The 26,348-nt window shown below is 44.6% G+C and overlaps 1 protein-coding gene and 1 long non-coding RNA gene across 2 annotated transcripts; both read left to right on the forward strand.

Annotated features, from left to right (window-relative positions):
- Positions 1-11,187: 11,187 nt before the first annotated feature.
- On the forward strand, positions 11,188-14,079 carry MSX1 (msh homeobox 1). Its single transcript, XM_039541192.1, has 2 exons — positions 11,188-11,769; positions 13,516-14,079. The coding sequence occupies exons 1-2, from the start codon at positions 11,298-11,300 to the stop codon at positions 13,944-13,946; spliced, it is 903 nt and encodes a 300-aa protein (XP_039397126.1). The 5' UTR covers positions 11,188-11,297; the 3' UTR covers positions 13,947-14,079.
- A 5,074-nt stretch (positions 14,080-19,153) lies between these two features.
- Positions 19,154-24,999, forward strand: LOC120406916. The gene is made up of 3 exons (XR_005599660.1): positions 19,154-20,175; positions 24,366-24,452; positions 24,965-24,999. It is a non-coding gene; the product is annotated as an uncharacterized LOC120406916 (long non-coding RNA).
- The last annotated feature ends 1,349 nt before the right edge of the window (positions 25,000-26,348 follow it).

A 26,348-nucleotide genomic window follows, 5' to 3' on the forward strand; every position in this document is an offset into this window, starting at 1 on the left:
AATAATGCCCGGCTCCTTACTTCAGCCTCCTTCCCGCTACCAAGGCGCCTGGCGCAGAGGACACATTACCGCAAGCTGGTCTAAAAGACCGAGAACCGGAGCTCGCATGGGCGAATTCGGCTCCTCCAGCAAGCAAATCCGCCCGTGTAAAGTAACCCAACCAAGGAGAAACAGGGCGGGAAACAGTAGTTTGGTTCTTTTCGGATCATGGGCTAATTCTTGAGTTCTCCCCTTCGTCTAGAAATAGGTAGCAGCGTTTGCACAAGTGTGCGGCTGTGTTTGATAGATTAAATAAATGGTTAGATCGCACCCACGCACAGAGAGAGAAAAAAAATTCTGTGATCGGAGTCTGCAGGTCGTAGCAGGGAAAATCCCCATTGGGTTTAGGGTAGGAGTCCCGGATCCGGGCCATTACACGTGCATTGCTCTATTTCCCCTCGTCAGAGTTTTCATTGTAGTTCCAATATCACCCGGCTACTACTGAAACCAGAATAACGCACTCGGCTCACGTACCTGCTGGACATTTCGTGAGCATGTGTCAAAACTTTTCTTTGTAAAATTCCAGACCTACCTTTTGTTCAGACCTTTGCACTCCAGGAAATCGTTTGTTTCCCACCCGACACGCCCTCCACTGAGCTAGGGAATGTGAACCTCCACTTTCCAATCTGGTCATCGCCCCACTTCGGAGTTTCCAAGGATAAAACGTTTGCTGAACTCCTCGGAGGAAGACTGCAAAAAAAAACAAAAAAACAAACCATTATGGTGCCTGTTTAAACAAGTGTGTCTGCACAGGAAAATCAAACAGACAGGGAACGACTTCAGTTTCCCCGCTGATATGATGTTTGAAATGATAAGCCAGGATATATTTTCACATAATTGGGCTGTGTCAGGGTGCCAGCCGTTTGATCAGATAGGACCTTTCTATGTAGTCTCACATCAGAGGGCTAGTAAACTACAAATTAAGGCAGGCTTCAGATTTTGTCTGCGAAGTAGCCAACTAAATGGAAGTTTATCCTTAAAGGTCACAATTGAAAAACCTCATTAGAATGTGGCCAGCATAACTAAGTACAGAATAGAAAAGAGCAGGATGGAATTAGTCTGGGAAAGGGGTTATTTTCAATGTATGATCGCTGATAAAAGCCCATAAACATTGAGCAGATAAAGATTAACATCTATGAGATCTAATGGGAGCTTTAGAGCTCACCCTTTCATCATCCCAAATTATAACTTGCTTCCTATATACCGGGACAGAGTCTATGGAATGTCGCATGGGACAGAGCAGGACATGGGGTACGCGAGGTTGTATTTAATTAGCGACTGGTCAGTTAACGCGGTGGGATTTCTTTTTTGTGGAAACAGTATTTCCAAAGCATATTCATTGCATGGCGTTTTAAAAGCATTTACCCGTGTATGATTTTTGAGTTTGAGACCGATGAGGTATTTTGCTCTGGCTTTTAAAGTTAACGTGTCTGGCACAATTAAGGGCTTACGTTTTCTTATTCAAACGGAATCTTCTTTCAGTGGAATGTGTGATCTGTTTTGGTGAATTTCAAATGCCCTGGCATTTTCACACTTGCTTCTAAAATCTGAATATAAACCTAGCAAGTGGGATGTGTTTGATGCATCTCCAAAACCTTTCTTGACTGAAGCCTTCTTCTGAACAGAATTGAACGATCTGCAATACTTTCGTGCCCCTGTTCTGAGGGTCTGGCTGACCCAAAACTTCCACTGAAATGAAGGAACATTTTGGACCTTATTCTTCTATGTAGCTCTGGAAGAAGCAAAGTGCCTTTATTTGTCATCGGGGAAGGAGCCTTGGCGAAGGAGCGACCTTCCTAAGAGGTCTGATGGTGGCACAGAAACCTGTCTAGCTGAACAATTAACTTTCACAAAATACACTTATTCTCTACGGGTCAGACCCACTGTTCGTATCCTCAGAGCCCCAGCACAGAGAAAGGAAACAAACTATGGAATTCTGTTGCTCCTACACAGCCATGTTGCTTTCCAACCTCCGGTTCACTCACTGCTCTCTGAAGCAGATGTCAAAAGAAAACTGGAGGGGGAGACCTGAATTGGGTAAGGTGAGCTCAGTCACAGGCGACAGCCATTTGTCAAGAAAAAATCAAGGCTGATGTCTCACAGGTAGATATCATTCAGGATCCTCTGTCTGTGTCCCTAGAACTGCTGCTGTGAATAACTTTCTTAAGGCTCGAAGTGTTTGCAATTTAGGACCAGGTCCTGCAAACCTTATTCTCACCAATGGGAATTTTGCCTGTGTGAGCACTGCAGTATGGTAAATTTCTCTGAAAAACCGTGGTCCTGTGAATGCATTCTGGACCCACCTATATTCTTAGCTATTGGGTAATCTCTCTGTCTGATCTGTCTGTCTGTCTCTCTCTCTCACACACACACACAAAATCAAATCCTGTTACAATTTTACCACTCCGGTCAATGGGACTATAATTCGGTTGACACATTGGTAGAAAGTGTGGTTAAAAGTGGGCTAATGTAGTTCTCTGTAGGTACTACAGAAAGCCAAACCTAGCAGTGAGCACAGAATGAGTTTAAAATAAATTCTCAGACCCCCATTTTTGTTGCTTATTTTTCTTTCTTAAAACTTCAAAACCGGCACTGAAGAATTGAAATAAATTACTACTTAAATGATAGGGCTATGATCAAAGATGGTAAATTAGTATTTTGGTATAAAGATCTATTATTAATATAGATGTGTGTATTTATACTGTCACACACAAATACCTAGCTTCAAAGGAAGGAATTATTATCTGCATTTTACAGATGGGGAAACTGCAGTGAAATTACCTACCCAACATCACTCAGGAGGATAGTAGACGATCTGGACTAGAAGCCACATCTCCTGAGTTCCAGGCCCGTGCTCTATCTACTAGGCCATACTACATCTCCTTTGTGTACATAGACATGTGAATTATATCTGATTAATACATTATTCTTCCTTTGACAGTTATGCAGACATAGTGCTGAAGCTCTGTGTAAACTGCAAAGCTTGTCTCTTTCACCAACAGAAGTTGGTCCAATAAAAGATATTATCTCACCCACCTTTGCTCTTCATATCCTGGGACCAACATAGCTACAACAATAACACTGCAAGCGCATGCGTGCGCGCACACACACACACACAGAGGTACATACATCACACGTTTGTGCACTTTGCATTTATCTTTCTGATCATTCCAGAATGAGAATGTAGCAAGGGAATATTACTGGATTTTAGCAGTAGAGTACAGACACCATCCTGTAAATCCAAAAACCAGTCAAGGAGAACCTTGCCATTAGTTTTAATAGCATCAGGACCATATCTTCAAACTCTATATGGTAGGCCCACCAGTAAAGGGGGAATTATAGAGCTAGGTTCACAGTAGCCTTTGCTGTGAAGGAACATACAGCTACTCCCCTTTAATGGGGTATTAATCTCTTCTTGCAACTGTCGAGGCAGTGAACTATGATGAGCTGGTTTTATAGCAAGTTTGTGTCTAGCAAGTTTGGTGCTATTTGAAAGTCTGACAACGGTTTGCGTTGATTGACAGAAAATGACTGGCTGTTGAGCAGAAAAGTGATATCGCCACTAGGATACTCACACTTGTTACATAAATAATGTCAATAACACATAGACCTGGAATAGCATGAAAGCAACTGGATCCGCGCTGGTGTTTAAACATGCTATCTCTGCAGTTCCAAATTCGAATCACACCAGCAGTAGCCCAGCCAGGGCCAGTTTAGATTATGTCTGGGGTTGCGGTTGGTGGAAAGTCTGAGCCGAAAGTTCGTTTTGTACAAAATATTGTGGATTTCCACCCCCCTCCTCTGGCGCAGAAATTGTTTGGTCACATTGATTTCTTAGAATTATGTCACTCGGCGGTATCGTATCTAGCCATCAGGTGCCATTAAGCAAAAGGATGTGGTGAGATCACATCGCAAATAGAATAAGGCGCTGGAGTTTCTCATCAGGAGGTTACACACAGTTAGGGAGGTTTTAAATCAGTGGATGACTTCGAAGGCTCTAGAAGTATATTTTTTCCCTTTGAATTCTGTATAGAAGATACCTGGCGTCGGTTACTATACACTTATAGCCTCCTTTTCAATCCCATTCTCCCCAGGAGGAAAGAAATCTCTGGGCTGAGTTTATTCTCATCGAGTACAGTGGGAATTTCCGACGGCTCGGGCCCCAGGGTTGAACAAATACACACACCCAAGAAGGAGCAAAGAAAAGGAGCATTACCCTGGGAAGCTGTATGAAGCCAATAGGGAAGTTAAAAATCTGTGCAGCAGAAAGTATCGTCAATTTCAGATTAGATATCTGCAGGGCTCTCATCTGGCGTAAATCGGCGGAGCTCCTCTGATTGCAATGGGGCTACCGCGGTTTACACCCGTTGAGGCTCTGACATAATCAGCTAATGGAAGAGAAAATCCTCTAGACAAATAAAATCTGTCATATTTGGGGTATTTTTTCTTCCTATATTTTTCTTTCCTATGTATTTTCCCAGGAACTGATTATTATCTAGCTGAAATAGATACCCCCGCTATAAAGTCCTGCTCTCTTATTCTTTTCTGTGGGCACATTTGCTGCAAAAGGGAAATATCTCTATTGGGAACAGACTTAGACCGGGGACTTTTACAGTTTGCAATTTAAAGAAAATGTGGCGACATGCCTTTCTCCCTGCTATATACTTTTCTAATGGCCTTTGCATCATATGTTTTCCAGTGATTTGTCGTCGTGTAAGGATTGGCTGTTGCACAATAGGAAAAGAAGCGAGGGATTTTTCCAATGGTTTTACAATTTGGAGTATTTCATCTTCAAAAGAAAAAGAAAAAAACCTATGGCCTTGTGAGCAAATGATTAGAAGAAGACTGGGAATACAATAATTACCCCAAATGGAAACCCAGACCGCAGGCAAACAATACAGCTTTTGTGAGGAAGCTCTGCCTGTTAAAACATCTAGCAAATCTCAGAACTGGCGCTGGCGAAATCCTTTTCTTATGCAACTATATGTAAAATGCTTCTGAGGCACGTGGGGTAAACATGAGTACACTGTAAAATAGCATGGGGTTGAATTTACCCTCATGATCTGAGATTGGCTGGCAGGACCAGCACGGGCTCTTGAAACCACAAACTATTTTCTCATGTTGCAGAATTTGGGACAAATTGCGTCTGGTGACATTTAGCCAATAAGCAAACACAAATAAATGAAATCTACCTTGGTCTTTGTGGAATTCAGTGAGGCTCAAGGGGATGGGGTTGGAGGAGAGAGTTCTGCTTTGAATGAGCCTCCCTTATAAGAGATCCGAGAGAACATAATTTACATCCTTCATATTTTATAATTTTGCCTCTAGAAAAAAAGACCAGTGCAGCCCCCGCTACCATATTTACTCATAATGATCGCATTCTATCTCCATTCACAGTGAGTCATGTAATAAGGTTCCCATTTGTGCAAAGAGGACAGAAAGAGAGGGCGGGTTCAACTTTATTTACTTCATATTTCTATCCTCCCAGCTCCCTGTTTGTCTCGTCTAAACCAAAGCACTAAACCATTGGGATATTCGCTTTATCGCCCCTTTTCAAAATAAAGGTCATCGGAACGATAGCTGACAGGTTAATTGCACAGTTATACTGTAACTGCCAGACGTTAATGTTTCAGCTAAACATGCCCTGACTGGGCCCGCACAGACCCCTCTTTAACACATTTCAAAGCTAACTTTTTGCTTAGCGGGGCATTGCCAGGAGCAAAGGGTGGGTTATAAAACACTCTCTCAAATGTCTCGTAGCGCGCGCGCGCGCGCGCGTCATTGGACTGCAAAGTTTGATAAGGAGTCAGGGTTGGTGCGAGCAGAGTCCCACGTAGGGTGACCAGATAACAACTGTGACAAAACAGGACAGGGGGTGGGGGGCAAGACTCGCCCATATAAGAAAAAGTCCCCCCAAAAACGGGACTGGCCCTTTAAAAAGGGGACATCTGGTTACCCTAGTTCCACGTTGTGTGTGTAATGGCTAGTGAAGTGGCCGGGCTGAACAGGAAACTCGAATGCAGTTACACAAAACGCTGTTTCTTGTGGAATTGGCTGCCCAGCGTGGATGCAAACATAACGCCTGGCTGTATCTGAGATATAAATACACATTGTCTCAGCGTCTTACTTGCCCCACTGTCGCTTAATTCAAGTGCAGATAAAAAAAGATGAATTGGTACAATAGGGTGCTGTACAGATCCTGCTCCACAACTTAATGGCGTTAGCTGCGGCAGGATCGGGCCCCAGGCATATGTATCTGAACGCACACATAACACTTCCTAAACATTTGCAGACAGCCAGCGCCCGAAGCAGCATCACAGCATTGCTCCCGCACCTCCCGTGTCTTCTGTGACTGGTCAGCTCTTGCACTGACCTGCAGCCTTCTGACATCAGACGGAGTGGATTTTAGCATCGCTGTTTAAACGCTGCATTTCCCCCCGCAGATATAATTACGTATATAAAAAAAAGGCAACTCATTTCTAATGCACAGAAGAATATAATTTATAGTCCGTTGCGGGGGTACTGGGGTTTTTTTTTGGGAGCCTTGTCATCTCTATGTGTTTAAGGTTTAAGATGAAAAAGGGAGAGCAATGAATTTTAAAACGTAAACGAACAACCTCAAAGCAACCACTCAGGTTAACAGCTAACAGGGAAATGCCAAGTCTCAGGTCCACACGTGGAAGGCTGCTTCGGAGCAGAAATAAACTTTGGGCCCGATGCTGCTCCATTTGAAATCGACTGTCAAATTCCCTTTGGTTTAAATGGGGCTAGCATCAGGCCCATTGATGGAAGAAAATAGATGAATGGAAGTTGTTTTGAATCAAATTAGATCATATTTGCTGGCGAGACTCGACGATTAACTCATCCAATGAATGCTTTATCCTCTAGATCAAATGGAAAATATTCAGAAAGAAAGAAAAAGAAAGAAAGGTCGGATGGAAGACTGAATGAGTGGCTTGGAAAACAAAAGAAGCCTAAAATCAATGATCAAAAGCATGGGAGAGTAATGCTGAGGGAGGAAAAAAGTTACACGGAGGTGAATTTAATCTCACTAGGTAGGACCACTAGTGATACGATATTAATTGTGTAGTAGTATTTTCACCATCACAGACACAATCGCCGACAGGAGTTATGCTGAAGTATTTTTGGGGAAAGTTGGCACCTTTATCAGAGCTCCCCCCCCCCTTTTTTTAAAGGCCTGTTGTCACTGAAGGGAAACCACTGCGTTTGCCATGGGGACTTTCACCAAAAGAGCCAAGTTCCCTTTTGGGCAAAGCAAAGAGTCTCGGAGTCTGTTTGACATCTTGAAGCTTAAATAACCGTAAGGCATTGTTACTCCCTGGCAGCAAAGTGCCTCGTTACGCCTGATTGAGCTAATTGCTTTGAAATAGGATATATTATCTATAATTATAGAGATCTTGGAGGAGACGGCCAGTCTTTTCTTTCATCTTTTCCAAGTGCATCATAATGTCGCGATCAAATTAATTTGGGCCACTTGAAATAGTGCTTTCCATTCAGCCTCGAGCCCCACCGAGTCTTAAAGAGACAAGGACGTCTTTGCAACTGGGGCTTGTTTGACCAACAAAATTACCACTCTTGATAATCTCAGGAGGAGCATACCAGATGGCTTTAACCTTAAAAGTAGTTAAGAATATGTTTGATCAGCTCGTTTCGCTTTATTAAGGTTCAGGACTGGAAAAGAGGAGGGGTGTGTGTGTGAGGGGTGGAAGCTTAGAGTTCTGAGAGGGTAGTAAGTCTACAGGACAATTTTAACACTAGGAATGTGTGTTGATCTCTGGGAAGTTTCCATAAAGACCCAGCCACATAATAAACGAACTAGACGTCTGTAAATACCGTGCGCATAGTCTGATGTATCTTTCCAAACGATCTTCAGCATAGGGCATCCTTGGTTATAAATGCAAGCGCATGGCCACTTTGAATGCAGGTCCATGGTGCCTTTACATTTCGGTTTATGGAGTGGCCCGTTCCCCAGTCTGCAAAGCCTGTCATGTACTTTGCAGATTTGTCTGATCTCCGGTAACCCAAGACAAAAGAGAGCTGCCGTCTTTTCAACCTCTTCTTTCTTATTTCTCCGCACTAATTCAAAGGTAACGTTTACAAAAGGCAGACAATGCCCTGAACTGGCTTAGAGCTGCCTTTCCCTTCCCGCCCCCCCCTTTTTTATGATCATTTGTTGTATTCACACACTGAAATAAAATGCTATAGGTAATCGGTTTTCATAGCACATTCATTGTATTAAACGGGACTGTGTACGATGCTAATTGCCCAATATTGTTATCCAACGCAAACGCCTTACTGAAGCTCCGCAAATCCCAATAAAAACACTGGACTGAAACAAACACCCATAAAACAGCCAACTGCCCCCACTTCACTTCGGAATTTCCGTGAGCCCAGAAAGGGGAATGACTGAGAGCTATTGAAAAGCAGTTGTCAGAGTGTCCTCGTAACACAAGCAAAATAAATGGTCTAAAATCCCTCAGTGCTTAGATCCTCCATAGCGGAGCAGCTCACTCAGGACAAGCTTTGACGTTCAAATCCTTCGGCTAAACGTAAAAAAACAGCATCGGGGAAGATTTCGTTGCATGGAGGTAAAGTTGATCTCCTCCTCCTGAATTGGGAGCTTGTATGTTTAATTATAAAAAGATAAAAGGGGGAAAAAAACTACTGGATCCCCGCTTTCAAGCAAAGCGCTTGCCAGCCTGTGAATTACAATCAAGCCCTTGCTATGCTACCATGATTAAAATACCACCAAGTAGGGCAGGAACGTAACCATAAAGCTTTCATTGCTGGGAGATGAATAAGGGAGTAATGATCTCATCCTGACAACTCTCAGTGAGAGCGGGATCTAGCACCCATCTCCTAAAGCTCCAGCAAGTACACCCACCGCTCCCCCATACAGTCTAAAACAAAAGTAAACAAGATATTTCCCATTCATGTTTCCATCAAAACAATGAGATCGGAAGGAACCTAAAGGCTGCCAGTGGGTGTAACAACCCCATGATCATCCTGTCTTGTTGAACCACTGCGTCTGGGAACCAGAAATAAGGATCCTACCTGTAGGATCAATAGGCCACTTTAAGATTTTATACTTGGAAAAATAAAAAGAAATGTTGCCCCGCATCCAGCATCAGGGTTTGGGAAAATGTCCTGTGATTGGTAGAGCAAACTAATTTTGTCAGGTTGAATGTGCTGATGTCCCAGGGCTAAGGCGTCTTGCTCCCTTGATGCGGGTTAACGTCCTCAATAGTCCCCCTCCAGTTGAAGCCTTTGATCAGACCGCTGCTGGCGCCTAAAAACAACATCACTTGTCTGCCTATTAGAAGCACTGACTAATCGTGACAGATTGTTTATTCTCGCAATTAGCAATGCAGCCGCTTCTCGGAGAAGCCACTCACCCCAGCGGACCGACCCAGCCCCTCAGAAGGATCGATAAGAGCCGCAGGGGGAAAAAAAATCGCTCTTCGTTCCCACCAGACTGCAGCAGGGAGGCTGGGCAAAACTTGTACATTCCACATGGCTCTCCCAAGGCAGGGGATATGGATTTTGAAAAAGTAACAGACTAGAGTTTGATTACATTATTTGAAACCGTTTTCACCGTCAGCTTTTCAATGACAATGGAAGGGTCCCACATTAATGAAATGTGGTAGTAGAATGCAATACATTTAACACACGTATACGTCTGTATAGATGTGTGAGCATCAATATGTGCGTAAACTTTAATATACATATACAAATAATATTTTTGTAAAGGATCATATATAATATAAACAACAAAATACGCGATACCCTATATTAGTATAATATTGAGTTGTTTATATTATACATGATCCTTTATTTAAAGATGATTTGTATAGATATGGATGCATAAATGAATGATCTTATATGTGCATACACATGATAATGCATTTCAATCAAATCTGTCACGTATCAGATAATAAAATTTCCATTATATCAATTCATTGCATAATCTATATGCTCATAACCTACACGTTTTATTGGGTCCAGTTTAAAATGAAAGGGAATTCGCTGTCCCTCCCCGATTAGATAATTACCCTTAAATGACTGCAAGAGCCTCTTGTGTTTCTAGGAGATTAGAGCCCTGCAGCTATCAATAAACTTTTCTCAGCGAGTGGCCAATCACAGTATTAGAGAGCTGCTCAGCTTTACTGCACATCCGTCCTGGGCTGGGAACAAGGATAAGAGATCGTAAAACAAAGTTGCAAAACAAAATAGCCAAGTCTTTCATGGGTCGAGAAGCTTAGGTTTTCTTTTGACATTAATGCATATTTTATTATATATTATTGCATCTGCATATCCAGGCGTATTTATTTAATGAAATATATCATACTTCAACTGTATATGTATGTGCGTACAGACATGTATACATGTAAACACTGCCTTTGACACCATGTGTGCCCACTGAAAAATACTCTCCATGTTTTGAACGCGCAGACAGCTGATGGGAGCCTATATAAGGACTCACACTGTAAGGTCACACTACGGGCACCCCGGTGTTTTGTTTATATTAACATTTTTTATGTCAATAGATAAAACTGGGCTTGGTTTCAGGAGTGTATTAATATATCCATATATTATTCCTTTGGATCTTTTCTACTCTTCACAATGCGCCCCAGGCGCTTATTGGACATAAACCCGGAGGGTACTTTTATACGTGGGAGTTGATGTTATATTTCTCACTGCCAGAGATTTAAAAACAAACCCAACCACAAGACGTGTATTTGTATCGCATCAACGGCCATGTTCCTTACACTGAAAAAACAATCGGGGGGTTAGAAATGTGCAGCTCAGAGAATTTCCATCGCAGTAAAAACAAAACAAAACAAACAAAACCCCGGAGTGAATAGGACGCAAGAGGCTTGAATAGGAGCCATTCTTGCAAAAGACAAGAGACGGGCACAGAATTTACTCCAGAGGAAAGTTTCCCACTAACATCCTCGCGGTTCAGCGGGAGCAAGAAGGCAGCGGCCTGTTGATAGTGGCGAAGTCCCGCTCCGCGTCCAATGGGAAGCCGCCGTCCCTCCCCTCTGCGCGCTGATTGGACAGCGCCGGAGTTCGCTTGGCCTTATTAACAAGTCCTGCGGGGAGCTGGGGCTGAAAAGTGCCCAACGCCCCGAAAGCGACGCGAGGGACTTGCTGCTGCCCTGGCTGGTCGCAACCCCCATGAACGGCGGCTGCCGCGGCTCAGCGCTCGGGTCGGGAAGGAGGACTGCCTCTGCATGGCCCCCGGTGTTGATATGACCACTGTACAGCTCGGGGTCAAAATCGAGGAGTCTCCCGCGTCTGCTTTCAGCAAGCCCAGCAGCTGCGTCCAGGCGAGCGTGGCGGCGATGGGCGGAGAGGAGGAGAGTGACAAGCCCAAAGTGTCCCCCCCATCCCTCCTGCCTTTCAGCGTGGAGGCGCTCATGGCTGATCACAGGAAGCCGGGGGCCAGAGAGAGCATCGCCACCAGCCCCGAAGGGGCAGTGCCCCTGGCTGCTGGGACTTCCACTCATCAGACCCACAGTCCCAGGGTGGGACCCTTATCGGGGGCAGCAGAGACGCCGGCTTCCCCGCTACCGATCAACAGCCATTTTTCTGTCGGGGGACTAGTAAAATTGCCCGAAGATGCACTTGTCAAATCGGAAAGCCCCGAGAAGCAAGAGAGGACGGCCTGGATGCAGAACCCCAGGTTCTCCCCACCTCCCCCTAGTAAGTAGGAGATCCGATTCGTGTGGCTAAATTGAATGTGTGAATACAGCAATGTGCCGGGTATGTTGTGTGCACTAGAACGCAAACTCCAGAGCCCTGAGTCCGGATCACAGGGGAATTCCACAGGACTGATGTTTGGGACTCTCTCTAGTTTTAAATTTCATTACAGAGAAGCCACTATTTCCCTTCGTCTCCCCTCCCCCCATAAAAGCAAAAGCTCCCCCAAAGCTATTTGCACATGGCATTGCGTTGAATCAGTTTGGGACAATCCTTGTAGATCACTAGAGCTGGAGTTCCGCTTAAGCGAAGTTAGTTATACCGAAGTTCCAGTGCAAGTTCTTTTCCCAGCACGTTTAATATGGTATATTTTAAAATAAATTATTTTAAGTGTTTCTAATGGCAGAAGATGGCTTCAGAGTTTCAAATGGAAAGGAGGAATTGAAATGTCTCCTACCAAACATTGTTTGGGGGGGAAAAATACTTGTTTGCGTATGTCAGTTCAAGTTTTGATTTGAACGAACCATACACATTCTCCAATCATGGCTTCAGCACAGTGGTGATCTTGTTGAAAGTGGGTTGTATTATTTTGTAGCGATACACATAGAGATCAGGTTCTTAAATCCTGATGCTTCAGTCTTGGGACTCGTTACAGGCGTCATGAGTGCAGGCTCTGTAATCGCAAGTGTTTTATTTTTAAAGTACATAAATCTGCAATTTTAGATTTTTTCCACTTTACTCTCGATAGAAGTAAAATTCTAAAAATATCAAACCGGATGAGCTCTATTTACATAAAAAATGTCTAATTATTGTGCAGAGTTCCAGAAATTCTGTAAACGCAGTGCAGAAGGATTCTATCTCTGGTTCTCTGTGGGCCCAATTCTGCTCGCCTTACTAAATAAAACGAGCAGAATTGGATTTCTACCCATGTTGCCATATAGAGTTCAGCCCGGTGAAACTCGTTCAAAGGCCCTTGAGAGAGGACAGCCTCCAAAAGTGAGTTGTGTGCATATTTTTGTGGCTTTCACTTATTTATATTACAAAATGAGCAGATGTATTTTTAACTCAAAATAAAATAGGCTATAGTTTGGAAGAGTCTCTTTTACATTTTAAGTTAGGCCATAGGAAGCGGAAGGATATGAAGGGCAATAGAGCGACAGAGTGTTAATTCAGAGTTCATAATTAATTACATGCTTAATCTCTTTCCCAGGGGCCTAATGAAGAAGGTGTGAGCCTGAGAAGGCCTGTCGGTTTTATTTTTGTAGTTTAGTCCAATAAGAAAAGACGACACTGACACTTCCTTGAGGGTCTTCCCCCTCTGTTCTAGGCTAACACCGGCATCCCTTTTGTGTCTTGTACATTTAAAAAATTAAGCGGACGCTGAGGCTATACGAGCACCTGTCCCACTGCAAAGTGGCTGCTCTGTATGAAGGCAAATGGATGATCCAGCTATGAGCCCTCCGTGGGCGCTAGGAGGCAACGCTGGGGCTGTGACCATTTGGGGGGAGAGTTTGGAGCCCTTTGTTACACACGCTTTGAAAAAGACACCGCACTGCTCCGCAGGAGGAGGGCGATCGTTTCACAAGCGCTGTAGACACACGGGGAGATGGGCGCGCTCCATTTGGGCAGGGGTTAGGGGCTGAATGTTACCCCCAGACTCAACCCCGCTCCCCGCCTCCCTGCCAGGTGCGATGTGCTGATAACCAGTTGGCTTTTCTTTGTCCTTGTTGCCCCTTCTCCCTCCCCCAGGGCGGCTGAGCCCTCCGGCCTGCACCCTGCGCAAGCACAAGAGCAACAGGAAGCCTCGCACCCCGTTCAGCACGGCGCAGCTGCTGGCGCTGGAGAGGAAGTTTCGGCACAAGCAGTATCTGTCCATCGCCGAGCGGGCCGAGTTCTCCAGCTCGCTGAGCCTCACCGAGACCCAGGTGAAGATCTGGTTCCAGAACCGGCGCGCCAAGGCCAAGAGACTACAGGAGGCCGAGCTGGAGAAGCTGAAGATGGCAGCCAAGCCCATGCTGCCCCCGGCCGCTTTCGGCATCTCCTTCCCTCTGGGCGGCCCGGCGGTGGCGGGCGCTTCCCTGTACGGAGCCTCCAGCCCCTTCCAGCGGGCAGGGCTGCCTGTGGCTCCTGTGGGACTGTACACGGCTCACGTGGGATACAGCATGTACCACCTAACATAGAGGAACCCACCCGACAGCAGCCTGCCTGGGGCGCCCCCTCCCTCACACGCCAGCGATCCAGCTCCTGTCCCCGCCTAGCCATCGTGTCCCCACCAACCCCCCGCTTGGCTTTCAAGCGCCCCCCAACCCACACGCCCCCCCCCCTGCACCTTTCGCCCCAGTTCCACGCTCCTCAAACTCTGCGAAGTTCCTAAGAGCCCCTTTGCAGAGACTTCCAGCCACCGGGCTCCACGGTCAAGTCTGCCTTTGTTTGCGTCTTTTAGCTCTTTATTCTTCTGCACCCTCGCTGCGTTTAAACGTTGATCCGATTTCGCCAGTGGTTTCCATAAGCTGGTCCTCCCTCAGATCCCCAAACCAGGAGAAACCTAAAACATCAACCATCCTTCCAGCTCAGACAAGGGGCCGTGGCTCCAAATCCCGTGATTCCTTCCCAGGTTAATTCCGAGACATGCAAGCAGCGCTAACAGTTTGGGGATAGACCACTTATTTGGGAAGGGTTGGCGTGGAATTGAAATAACAAAGGCTGAATGCCAGGAACGCTTTTCTGTCTGTCTCGCAAGAAAGAGACAAAATGTACAATAGTCTTCTCCGTATCCATTTAACAGCGCTGTCTGTTATCTGTGTTTCTTCCTCCAACAGCTCCTTTGGAAGGGGCTCTGTGTACTATGTAATATACTGTATATTTGAAATTTTATTATCATTTATATTATAGCTATATTTGTTAAATAAATTAATTTTAAGCTACAGTGCTTGCCGTATGTTGATTGCCCGTTGTCTCCACACCAGACTTGAGCTAAGGGATTCAATTAGTTCTCCTCCCAAACAAGACATCACTGTGTAGATGAGATTCCGCAGCGAGCACACATGAAAAATACTTTCCTTGTGCCAGGGTTATGTACATGGTGTTGTACTGCCCAGCCTGTAACATATTTTTAGGGTGTACTCCCGAATTTATTCGAATTTTACTTCTTAAAAGTTTCCCCACTTTTTTTCTAATGCGAAAGAAATATCCTGACCCATCTAACAATTTGGACTCCAAATGAATTAATTGCTCGGTGAATGTCAGAATCCTGGAATGAAGAGGTTAGATGCACGGGGAATGCTGATCTCAGCTGATTGCTTGCGGAACCTAGTGTCCACTAACTTTGTCCCAGATTATTTCAAAATCCAGTTGAACAGAATAATTTCCCCCCGAATAGTCACATTTCAGGAGCCCCAATTTCCTGTGCGATTAAGTGAAGTAGGTGATACATTTCTAACCCGAGTGCTGCTGATGAGATTAAAAAACCTCAGTCCCCAGCAACTCCCAGAGTATTGCGGGAATATTAACCCGCTCTGAAGGCGAAGCTGGTTTCTCATCTGAAGTTATCGGGGCTACAAGCAAAATATAACTCGGTGGCATTTCACAGGGAAACACGGGGCTATCGCTTCCTCTCCGCCAGGCTGCGCTTTGGGGCTTTGAAGGATCTATGGGCTTGAGGGGAATGCGTAGGGGGCTCTATTTAGTTTCTGGTTGAAACCGATTGGAGTCACTCTGAGAATGTAGGTAACTTAGTGTGCTAAGTAGGAGCACATTGCAATCCAGTCCGGCCTGCTGTGTGTGGGGAGGGAGACGGGACTTTGCCATCACTGGGTTGAGGGGCAAGGCTGGTTCGTTGTATCAAGGGGCACTGGAGACCTCCATGCCTGTGTTGGGTGACAGCGCGATCAGTGGTGAAAGCCAGCAGCAGGCGGGCCGGGGGCTGGGAAGTGGAGGGGACAGCCCTTGCAGTTTGGGGGTGGGGGGTTAGGGACGCAAGTTTCTTAAAGGAAAGAGGTGGGGGACAGCTAGCAGCTCAGGAATTCTGCCCTTGGGCCCTGTAGGATTGAAGTTCAGCTTAGCGCTGGCGCCTGGAGAGCTAGGGGAGACCCCGATCCCTCAGGTTTTCTGGACTCCATAACTCTTACAAAGGTCAATTTCAAACCGGCTTTGATTGAAGTTTGGACTTGTCAAAATTACCCTCAAGAAAATATTAGCGACATTAAAGGTATTCAGTTACAGCGGGGGAACTCGTGTCAGACATCCATGGGCCAACTCGGGCGATCGCACTCAGCTATTTGGTATTGTAAGGGAAAACCTAGAAACCCCGCCTGCCCAACGCGAAGGTCAGAAGTATGAGGCTGTTATTTCCCCTGTGGACGCAGATCTTCGAACAAATGGGGGACTCGAGCTCAACCCGCAGGATCCCATTTCAGGATAATGAAGTCCCCCACGATACGTGCCCATTGTTGCTTTGACATGAACGCGCCCCATAAATTCTTTCTAGCCGTGCCACTCAATCTGATTTCGGTTTGCGAAGGAGCGTTAGGCAAGGACTTCTTCTCCTCTCTGTCCTTATGTTCAAGCAATGGCACCGGGCTTGTCCCTGCTCCTCTTGCCAGCAATTTAAAACAGTAAAGTTGAGGCAAAGTTAGAAGAGAAGTAATTGCTGTAATGAGCCCGGGCAATCTTCTGCAGGCACAACATGGCTCCAGCGAGACTGTAGCTGGGGGCGAAGCGGGACTTTTATCATCTTCTAAATATCCATGATGCTTTCACTAACTCAGCACTACATACCTGCGCCTTGCCACTCTCTCAAGCGCTTGCTTTTCTAATCGCCCCGCTCTCATCTTTCTCCTCCCCCCCCCAGCTCCTTTCCTTTTTCTTGCGAGCCCGTCTTTCTGTCCTTTCTTTTCTCCGCTTTGTGACAATGACAGCGCCTGTAATAATGACAAGAGTGCAGAGCCCTGTGCTGTGGCGAGACGCGGCGAGATGCGAGCGATTTCCCACGTTCTGGCTCGAGGAGAGCGGCCTGGGCTAACACTGCCGCCCGGGAGATTAGAGCTTGTACCAGAATTCACCTTGGGAAGCGCTTTGCAAAAGATCAGACGGCAGGAGTCACCCCAGCGTCTGCAGGCAACACGCACTGTTGGCTTTTGGGAAAGCGGGGGCTGCCACCCTCACCTTTGCCTGCCCCTCCGGGTGGATATGAAATTAATCACCCACAAAAGAACGCTGAGATTTGAAATCAGAGCGATGCCCTTTCATCTCTCTCTCTTACTCGGCTTTTTTTTTTTTAACATTATGACAACTTGGGGTGGATCTCAGAAGCAACTAGTCCTACCGATCGCGTCTTTGCTTTAGGCCCCCCCCCCCCGCCAGACCCGTGGGGTAAAGTCCCTGGTTGCTCAATTAAACCCAGATGAGAACAATTAATAACTAAGTAATGACAATAAGTTGGGAATCACACGGATGAACGCGCCATGTGAATAGGAAAAGCTCACACAAAAGAGCAAAAAGGATTTGTCGGCTCTTTTTAAGGGGGAATTGGCTTTTCTTTTCTCTTCCCTCTGGCTTACCAGCAAATAAAACTCACTTTGGTGTCTTTGTCGCCTTAAGGAGCTCAGTGGGCAGTTGGAAATGAGAATGGCTGTTTTCCTTTCAACTTGAGGGTGCTGGCGCCACGCAGCCCCAAGGATAGAGAGTAGCCAAAGCAAAGTTTCTTAATAACTCTCCTCCCGCCAGGCAATTCTCTCTTACACAAACAGCGGATCCCCACGCGTATCTATGGAGGCGATGCACGCACAACGTACAGAACAGAAGGAGATCCCCCCACAAATCCCCCTAGTATAGAACATTGCATGTAAGACACCCCCCCCCCCCCCGCACACTGTGCTATAGTGAAAACAAACCAGACAAAGCCCAAGAGGGCGCCTCCTATGTAAGAAGTAGCATGTTAATGCAAATCTCTACAGAGGAAATAATACACACAGTAGCCAGATGAGGGGGAGTGTAAACAAACGAAAAAGGAAGCCATTTTGGTAACTCTTTCCCCGCAAACGAGTCCAGTTGCAGTACTTTGTTTATGGCTACATTATACTCACAAGAATTCAGCCTTTTAATACATGTGACCAGCCAGCAAATATTTCCATACTTTAACAATGACATGCAACCCCCCCCCAAACAGCAAAGTGTGCTTGTCCAAATAGTAAGTGGAGAGCCAACATTGAAGGCTCCTGTTACAAGGTGAAATAGTTGGTTTCCCACCAGTTTAAAGCAGGGAAGCAGGCTGCTCCAAAATTAGGGTCACGCTGCTCTTTACACATACAGCGAACAACTGGAAAAACCTGCTGCAGAAATGTCTCACTAGAGCAAGATTTTATGGTGTTTAGGGAATTTCTGGTCATTTCAATGTTTCTTGTGGAATTTAAGATTTAATTTGAAATGCAGTTTAGTGTCTAGTCCCTCTGAATGTGACTCTGATGACATGTTGGGTAAAAGTTTCAAAAGTGCCTAGGTGATTTAGGAGTCTAAGTCCATGACTACACACAGTTCTTGTACCAGGTTACTATTCTTGTTAGAGGTATCCATTTCCTACCAACATAAGTGCACCTACACTAGGGGGCTCGTACCCATATAGTTAAAGCAGTAGAGTTTTTGAGTGTAGATAAGCCCAAAGTCACTCTTGAAAATGAGACTCAGGCTCCTAAGTCATTTAGACACTTTTAAAAAATATTCTAAGTGTGTAGTCAGTGAAACTGGAGCTATAGCTCCGAGGGCTCATCTACACTACAAATAATAAATATTAACACTTTACACATATGGCTGTATCAATGACTTCAATATACAATGCAGCTGGCCACTGACTGGGATACAAGATTCCAACTAACTGTGTTCCCTAACCCGGTCAACCCATTTTACTTCCCGGTCAACCCATTTTACTTCCCTAGTAATGCAATACATTTAAGGACCTCTGCTCACTACAATTGGAGCTGAGTTGTAATGGAGTAAGGAGACAACTGTGTTATAACTAGGTCACCTACCATAGCTGCATTTGTGCTCTAGATAGATGTCATGTGCCCTGCCCCTTCATCTCACTAGGCTGTTGATTCTGAAGCTTAACAATGAAAATTTAAATGGAACTATTATTATATATTTTACTGCTTATCATTTTAGGAGAAACATCCTGTGAGTCTGAGGCTCTGAATGAACCTCCTTGTGATGGGGTGTCCACCCTAAGCAAGGCCCAAAGGGGTAAATTAGGCCAATTAACCTATAGGATGCACCTGGAGGAAAGCCAGGGTGTGCTAAGCCCTAACTGGCTGAGGAAGTCCAGCTGGGGGAGGAGCTGGATGGGGTTTATAAAGCCAGGAAGCTGGCAACAGAAAGGAGCTATAGGAAAGTAGTCTACAATCACTGTCTGGGAGAAGGGAGGTGTGTTTGGGTAGCTATTTAGAGCAGATAACCTGTGATTACTCCCTAGGACGAAGGAATTTGGGCTGGCAAACCCAGAGGAGTCGAGAGACCTAGAAGTTATGGAAGAGGCTTAGGGAAAGGCAGCAAGCTTCAGGAGGGAACAGATCATGGCTGCTGTCTAGTGGGTCCCTGAGCTGGAACTCAAAGCAGAGAGTGGGTCTGGGTTCCCCTACTGGCCACTGGGGAAGTGGCACCATCAGAGCAGTGCTGAAGAATGACTGCCTCAGACTGACTGTTTGTGCGAAAGGACTTTGGTACCCCTGAAAGGGGAAAACATGTAGTGAAGTGACCTGTCTGGAGGGCTGAGTCATGAAGAGGTGGCTGCAGTTCCTGGAATGAGAGAGGGGCTGCGGAGAGAGGAAAAGACAGAGTGATTGAGTGGGACCACTGGAAAGGGCATAGGCCTGTCAGAGCTAATCCCTGTATCTGCTAGGAGGTGGTGCAGTCCAGGGATGAGTAAAGCCCATACCACACTCCTATTGACATCAGCATCGTAGGATCAGGTCCTAAATATATTTGATTTAGCATGGCTGGATTTACTGGGGAGGATGTTCCACAGGAATAGGGACCCAAATCTGAAAGTGGCTGAACATCTTCACTTTCCCCTAAAGCAATGGCCCCCAGACTTTTCATGGTTGTGAGCCCCATACCCCTGTCTGTGCCCCTCCCCAGGAAACAGGGAAGGGAGCACAGACAGGGGTAATGGGGCTGCAGCTGGGGGCACAGCTGTGGCTGGGAGCACTGCTGGGGGCAGGGTTGGGGCCAGGTCAGGAGGGGAAGCTGGCCCAGGCTCTGCTGCACCCCCCACGAACATTCCTCTGTACTCCCCCTTCGGGGGGTGTCTCACAGTTTGGGGACTTCTGCACTAAAGCCAATGGGATCTGAGGATGCTCCATTGCTTTTGGGGGGATCAGCATCTCCCAGCTCTGGAACCTAAGGATGCAAGTTTTAAAGGTGCAATTAAATAGATATACTTTAAGACAATTACTTTATGTATTTTGTTCTCCACAAACCATTTGGAGTGGAAGGGAAAATGTAAGATTTAGGGTTATTGAAAGCACCCTGGTAGCAAGGGGTGGAAAAACTTAGGGGAATTGGAAAGAGTGTAAGTAGGGTCTGAAAGTTCTCAGGAAGGGGGGAGATAATTGTTTTTAAAAGATCAGGGGGGTGAAATAATTCCATTTCATGTAATTATATAATGGGTGTCTGTTTGACATTATATGCAAGATTAGCTAATGTTAGTTCAGAAATATGGCTGAGATGTTTGAAAAATTAAAGGGTTAAGGTCCATAGGTATTTATGCATCCAACTCCCATTTATTTCAATGGAAATTAGGATCCTAAATATCATTGATCTGGGCCTAAATTCTCTGTTATTGCCAATGGATGAAACACACTTATGCCAATAGAGCTGCATCTATTTACATTAGCAGATAATCTGGTCCAAGATTTCTAATTCTGCTGTATTGTCCATCCTCAATTTTGGTGATAGATTAAATAAATAGTATGCATTGAAGTTTGTTTTTAAAAAAGAAAGCAGGATTACAAAATACTATATATGTGCCTTGGAATTTACTTAAATGTGAAATAGACAACAGACCTTCATAGAGTAACAGACTTTAAAGCCAGAAGGAACCATTATACAGTGCTTTGCAGGTAAATAATATTAGATAACTAACATGAATAGTAATTTAGATGGAGACTTTCTTTAGAGATATGCTCTGCTAAATAATGTTAGCGACTTAGCTTTAACTGATGTATATTTAACTGAAGTACCTTTATCTGATGAGCCAGTATCTAAACTCAGAAAGCTCTGAAATTTAGGGCTTAAGACATCTTTAATTTAGGAACTTTTAACTAAGGCATCCTTCACATCAGCATTGCTAAATGAGTATTTGATAAGTGTATTCTGAACTGTTTTTATTAACTAGGATACCTGAACTACAATTAACTAACTGAAGAAATAACAAGGACTCCTTCTGGCACCTTGGAGACTAACAAATTTATTTGGGCATAAGCTTTCGTGAACTAGAGCCCACTTCATCAGATGCATGAAGTGGGCTCTAGCCCATGAAAGCTTATGCCCAACTAAATTTTAGTCTCTAAGGTGCCACAAGACTCCTCATTGTTTTTGTTGATACAGACTAACACAGCTATCACTCTGAAACCTATTAACTGAAGCATCCTTAACAAACTTGTCTTTTTCTCTGGAGGCCTTAGCAAAGGTATCCTAATAAAGAAATTTTATAACAAATACATCTTTAAATATGTTTGTTTTTTAAACTAATCCAGGCCAAAACCATGGGGGGAAATAGAAAGCTGTGATGGACATGTAACTTTAGAACATTCATAGTTTTAAAACAATGTTTTTCTTCAATGTGCACAATTTTTTTTCTTTCTCAAAGAGGATTATAAATCCAGGTAGGTTTGACGTTCCTAACTGCATTTGATTTTGTGTTACATATGCCCCCAAATTTCCCTTGAAATAGACAGGACAGTGATTTTTTTCCCCAAGCTTTCATAACCTTAAACAAGAAGGAATCAATTGTTGAAATAAAAATACATTTTAAAATTGAATTTTGGGCTGAAACCAACATAGAAATTTTCATTCTAAGAGGAATTAGTTTGAAAATGTTATAAACTACTATTTGGATTAGGATCTCAGTTTCACTAGAGTTTACTAGTAGTGAATGCTATAATACGTGTGAGAGACAAGGTGCGTGAGTTAGTATCTCTTATTGAACCAACTGATTCAAAATCCAGTGGAGTCATTCCATGAACTTTAGCAGCTTTGGAGCAGATTCATAAACTGGTGCAACTTCACAGTGGAGTTGAATAGAGCCCAACATATGAGTGAATTGTGGTGGGTTGGTTGTGACTCCAGTTAAGGAGTTTTGAATTTAATTTATATACAAGTGTGTTAGTGTATACATAAAGATTTTCATGTGTATGCGCACACAATATTTAAAGTGTATATTTTCATTTAAAATATTTTTGTCACAATGCCTGAAAAGTTTTTATGCCCTATGGTAAACATCAACATTTACTGTGTAGATAACACTACAGTAACATACACACTCTGACAGACTTGAACACAGACTTTAGAAATCAGCAGAGTTTGTTTACACTGCAATAAAAACCAAAGGACGCATCAGTTAGTATCAGAAGCTTATCTTTTAAATATCCAGAAACAGTTTCTGTGCCTTTGATCTATTCTGTCAGGCACTACTGGAAAACTGCATCTCTAACTACTGCATTCAGCATAGGACACAGCTTGCTGGCAGCATTCACCAATATTGACCCCATTGGGACATGCTTTCTGGATGCAGATAAGTGACATTAGCTCATGTTCTAAAAAGCTTTCACATAAAGAAAAAGCAGAATGTGCAACATTTCAGTGGATGGGATGATCATTTACAAATTACTTATGTCTCTTTTCTGTTCCATCTATTAGGCTCTGATCATATAATGATGAATCCCTCTTCAGGCAATATTCCTATTGACTTCAGTGAAATATTGGCCCGAGTGGAAAAAACATGCAGGATCAGCCCTCACTTCTGAAATACTTGCAAGCGCTGCATTGTGCCTTAAATTTATCACCAGAACTCCTTACTGATATCAATGGGAACTTTTGTTTAAAATGAGATCACACAATAGGACATTGGCTTCTGTTAGGATGTGGTGTGGTCTAGTGGCTAAAACACTAGTTTGGGCTTCAGGAGACCAGGGGTCTATTCCAGACTTGGCTGCTGGCCTCAATTTTCCCCATCTGTAAAACTGGGATAATGATGCTTACCTTCTTCATAAAGTGCTTTGAGATCAGTTGATGAAAAGGACCATATAAGGCCTAGGTGATAATATTAAAAGCTTCTCTTATTCTCGTCTTCCCATGTAAACTGAAGGAAAGGAACATATATTGCATGTATTAGATTTGAATGGATAAGAGGGCACTATCAGTCCAAGTTACACAGAGAAGAGCGCAAGCAAGGCCACTTTAGTGAAAAAGTGAAATGCACTGTTCATGTCATTATGGTAACAACACCCAGGCTAGAAGCACAGCCAAGGGACAAGTGATGTACATCATGGCCATGTGCAGCCAGAAAGAAGGTGAGAGTGCACTTAGAGAAGTGGCTCTGAACACAGCAGTAAAAAGTCCCCACAATAAGAAACCAGTGTGCTCAAGGCAACACCCAACAGGGGGGCTAATGTGACCAGAACAACTCCCATTGTAGGGGGAAAACGGTGATGCTGTACATCATAGGTGTGCCATGTTGGAATGCCCAAGCAACAACTAGGAATCCATCTTGGCTGCCCTTCTTCCCCCTCCTCAGGTATAGTTTACTGCCCTTTCTACCAAAAGGTGGGCAACCATGTGACCTGTAATCTGCCCAGTAACAGCAGGGCATATAAGGGCTAGCGCATCAGAAGGAAGGGGCTGCCCTTCTGAGTGGCAGAGTTGGAGGTGCTGCTGCTGCTGCAATTGTTGGAGAGCACAGCAGATATCTCAGCTCTCTAGGCTGCCTTCAGGAGTACGCTGAACACCATGCTCATTCATCTGGTTGCGGGAGGGTCATTCTCACTTGCATGCAGAGAGTGTCATCAGCTGCCACTCTCACTGAGGACAAACACCCACCCACAATGTTGCAGGGAGAGTATAAGCCAAGTCATTGCTGAGGCAGAGTTGTCATCATATGATCCTGAGGTCCACTCCTTCCCTGTGGGTTCCACCTACCTGGATGGAGGCTGGAGCTGTCCTGTTGTTGCGAGGGTCCTCAGAGCTGCAAGCCATGGTAGTGGTCCATTGAACCTCCATCCTCCTTACCTGGGTCCTGTCCTAGGAGAGGGAACTTACCCTCAGTCACAGTCTGCATACTGCCAGTCCTTTAATTACCTTTGTCATCTGTTGTGGGGGTCTTTGCTTTACCTGTGTTCCTATCCATTTGGTTCACCTCTGGTTTACCTTGTTTACAACTTTTGATGGTTTAATAAATACCTTGGTGTTTACACACACACATCCTAGTTGGTTTACTTTTTTTAAAGGGGCTAACAACAAACCCCAATGATATATGCAGGTGAGGGGATGTTCCTTTAGACTGGTTCTCTGTCGGCCTTACTAACCAGTCAACATCATGTGGTGATTGTCAGAATGCTAGGTCCAGTGCAGAGAGGTGAAAGCCAATGCAGAACACACCCATAAGGGAACAGCAGCAGGAACCGTCCAAAAAACACTGGGTAAGTCTCAAACATGTTTGGGCAACAACATATCTCCAGGGTGGTAAGGTAAAAACACATGCAAACAATGGTGAAACAACATCGTAAATACCGGCAACTCTTAGTGAACTTCTAGAGCAATATGCTCCATACACATGTAACCCACATGCTTGCACCACAGTAATTAGTGGTGTAAATAAGGGAAGAAACAGTGAGGAGAACACTTGCTTTCTGGTTTGGAGAACTGGGTGTGCCAACAGACTTGCCAGAGCTGAGTGGGGTGACTGCTGGATGGGCCAGAATCGTCCCCACACTAGGAATGGTAGGCACCGGGTCTGCTGTTTGAAGCTGCTTGGTGATTTCCATTGTGGTCTAGCAGCCTGGCAGGATGCACCCAGAGTCACTGACAGAGCAACCGAAAGGAACTCCAAGGGGTTGGGGAGGAGTTAAGATACTCAGTGGTGGTGGTGGGGGGGGCAGCACAGGGAGCAGAAGGGTCAGCTGTAAGAATTGTGTTCTTGGTACTTTGGCAGGTGTTGGATTTAGACTGAAGGCTCCCTCAGCCCACCGGAAGGGAAGAGGACTAGAATTGTGTGACAGGCTATGTAAGTTGCAGCTTGTCCTTGCAGAGATACAAAGGGAGTTTGAAGGAGACTGTGGGGCTATGGCTAGTTTCTCAGACATCAAGAAGCTTATGTGGCTTACAGAGTTTGGACAGCATACCACAGAGTCTGAGAAGGATAAATCCTTCCAAAGAAGAGCCCTGCAGGAGCATGTGTGCATGTGCATAAATTATATTTTTGTAATTGATCTTGCAATAGTAACAAATACTAAAATTTGGGGAAATGCCCCCTGAAGATCTTGTCTTTGAGAGTTGTTATTGACAATATTCACAATTGTTTTGGGTTAGAAGTAAATTATGTATTCATATAGATTTTAGTAAATATTTGTCCTTTAGAGGTTTTGTGTCACTCTGTCAGAGATTTAACACTGAGTTATATACATCTGTATACCAGTCCTGCAAAGGCTAACCTCTTGTCTGTATCGCAGCAGAAAAGCCTGCTGACACACAGAATCATAGAAGACTAGGATTGGAAGAGACCTCAGGAGGTCATCTAGTCCAACCTCCTGCTCAAAGCAGGACCAATACCAACTAAATCATCCCAGCCAGGGCTTTGTCAAGCCTGATCTTAAAAACCTCTAAGGATGGAGATTCCACCACCACCACCTCCCTAGGTAACCCATTCCAGTGCTGCACCACCCTCCTAGTGAAATAGTTTTTCCTAATATCCAACCTAGATCTCCCACATGGCAACTTGAGACCATTGCTCCTTGTTCTGTCACCTGCCACCACTGAGAACGGTGCTTCATCCTCTTTAGACCCCCTTCCCCTTTCAGGTAGTTGAAGGCTGCTATCGAATCCCCTCACTCTTCTCTTCTGCAGACTAAATAAGCCCAGCAGAGAGAAATGCTATACCAGTTATTAGCAGATTGCCTTTCCCAAATCCATCATACATCCATAGTGCACACACAATGGGCCTAATGAACTCTTACACATTTTGGTGAGGATGAACTCAGGCTCAAAATGAAGAGTCCCAATCTTTGTCCTGATGTAATGGTTAGGCCCCATGTCATGTTTTGTTTTTGAGTGTTTTGTTACTTATCTGTGTACTTCTGATGAACAGCAGCTATGCTTAAACAGTTCAGTCAGTGAGAGACTAAGGCAATGTGTCATTTTTTCTTTTTATTTTATCTACTACTTTCTATTTTGATGTTTAGACCACCCTTCATCAGTCAGCCCATATCTGTTAGTGCACCAGTTCTTGAAGATTTAGTTGTTTGAAATCTGAATAAGGTATAATTCATTTTTTACAGTACAGTTGTGTATCCATTTTCCTTTTCTCCTAGTTGGGTGTT

This window comes from Mauremys reevesii, linkage group 5, assembly GCF_016161935.1.
Source record: "Mauremys reevesii isolate NIE-2019 linkage group 5, ASM1616193v1, whole genome shotgun sequence".
In the NCBI taxonomy this organism is placed as follows: domain Eukaryota; kingdom Metazoa; phylum Chordata; order Testudines; family Geoemydidae; genus Mauremys; species Mauremys reevesii.

What these genes read in the sequence shown, in the direction of transcription:
- MSX1 (XM_039541192.1), top strand. Translation starts at nt 11,298, where the DNA reads ATGGCCCCCGGTGTTGATATGACCACTGTACAGCTCGGGGTCAAAATC. An exon ending in GTTCTCCCCACCTCCCCCTA is followed by an intron (nt 11,770 to 13,515) that starts GTAAGTAGGAGA and finishes TCCCTCCCCCAG; the next exon opens with GGCGGCTGAGCCCTCCGGCC.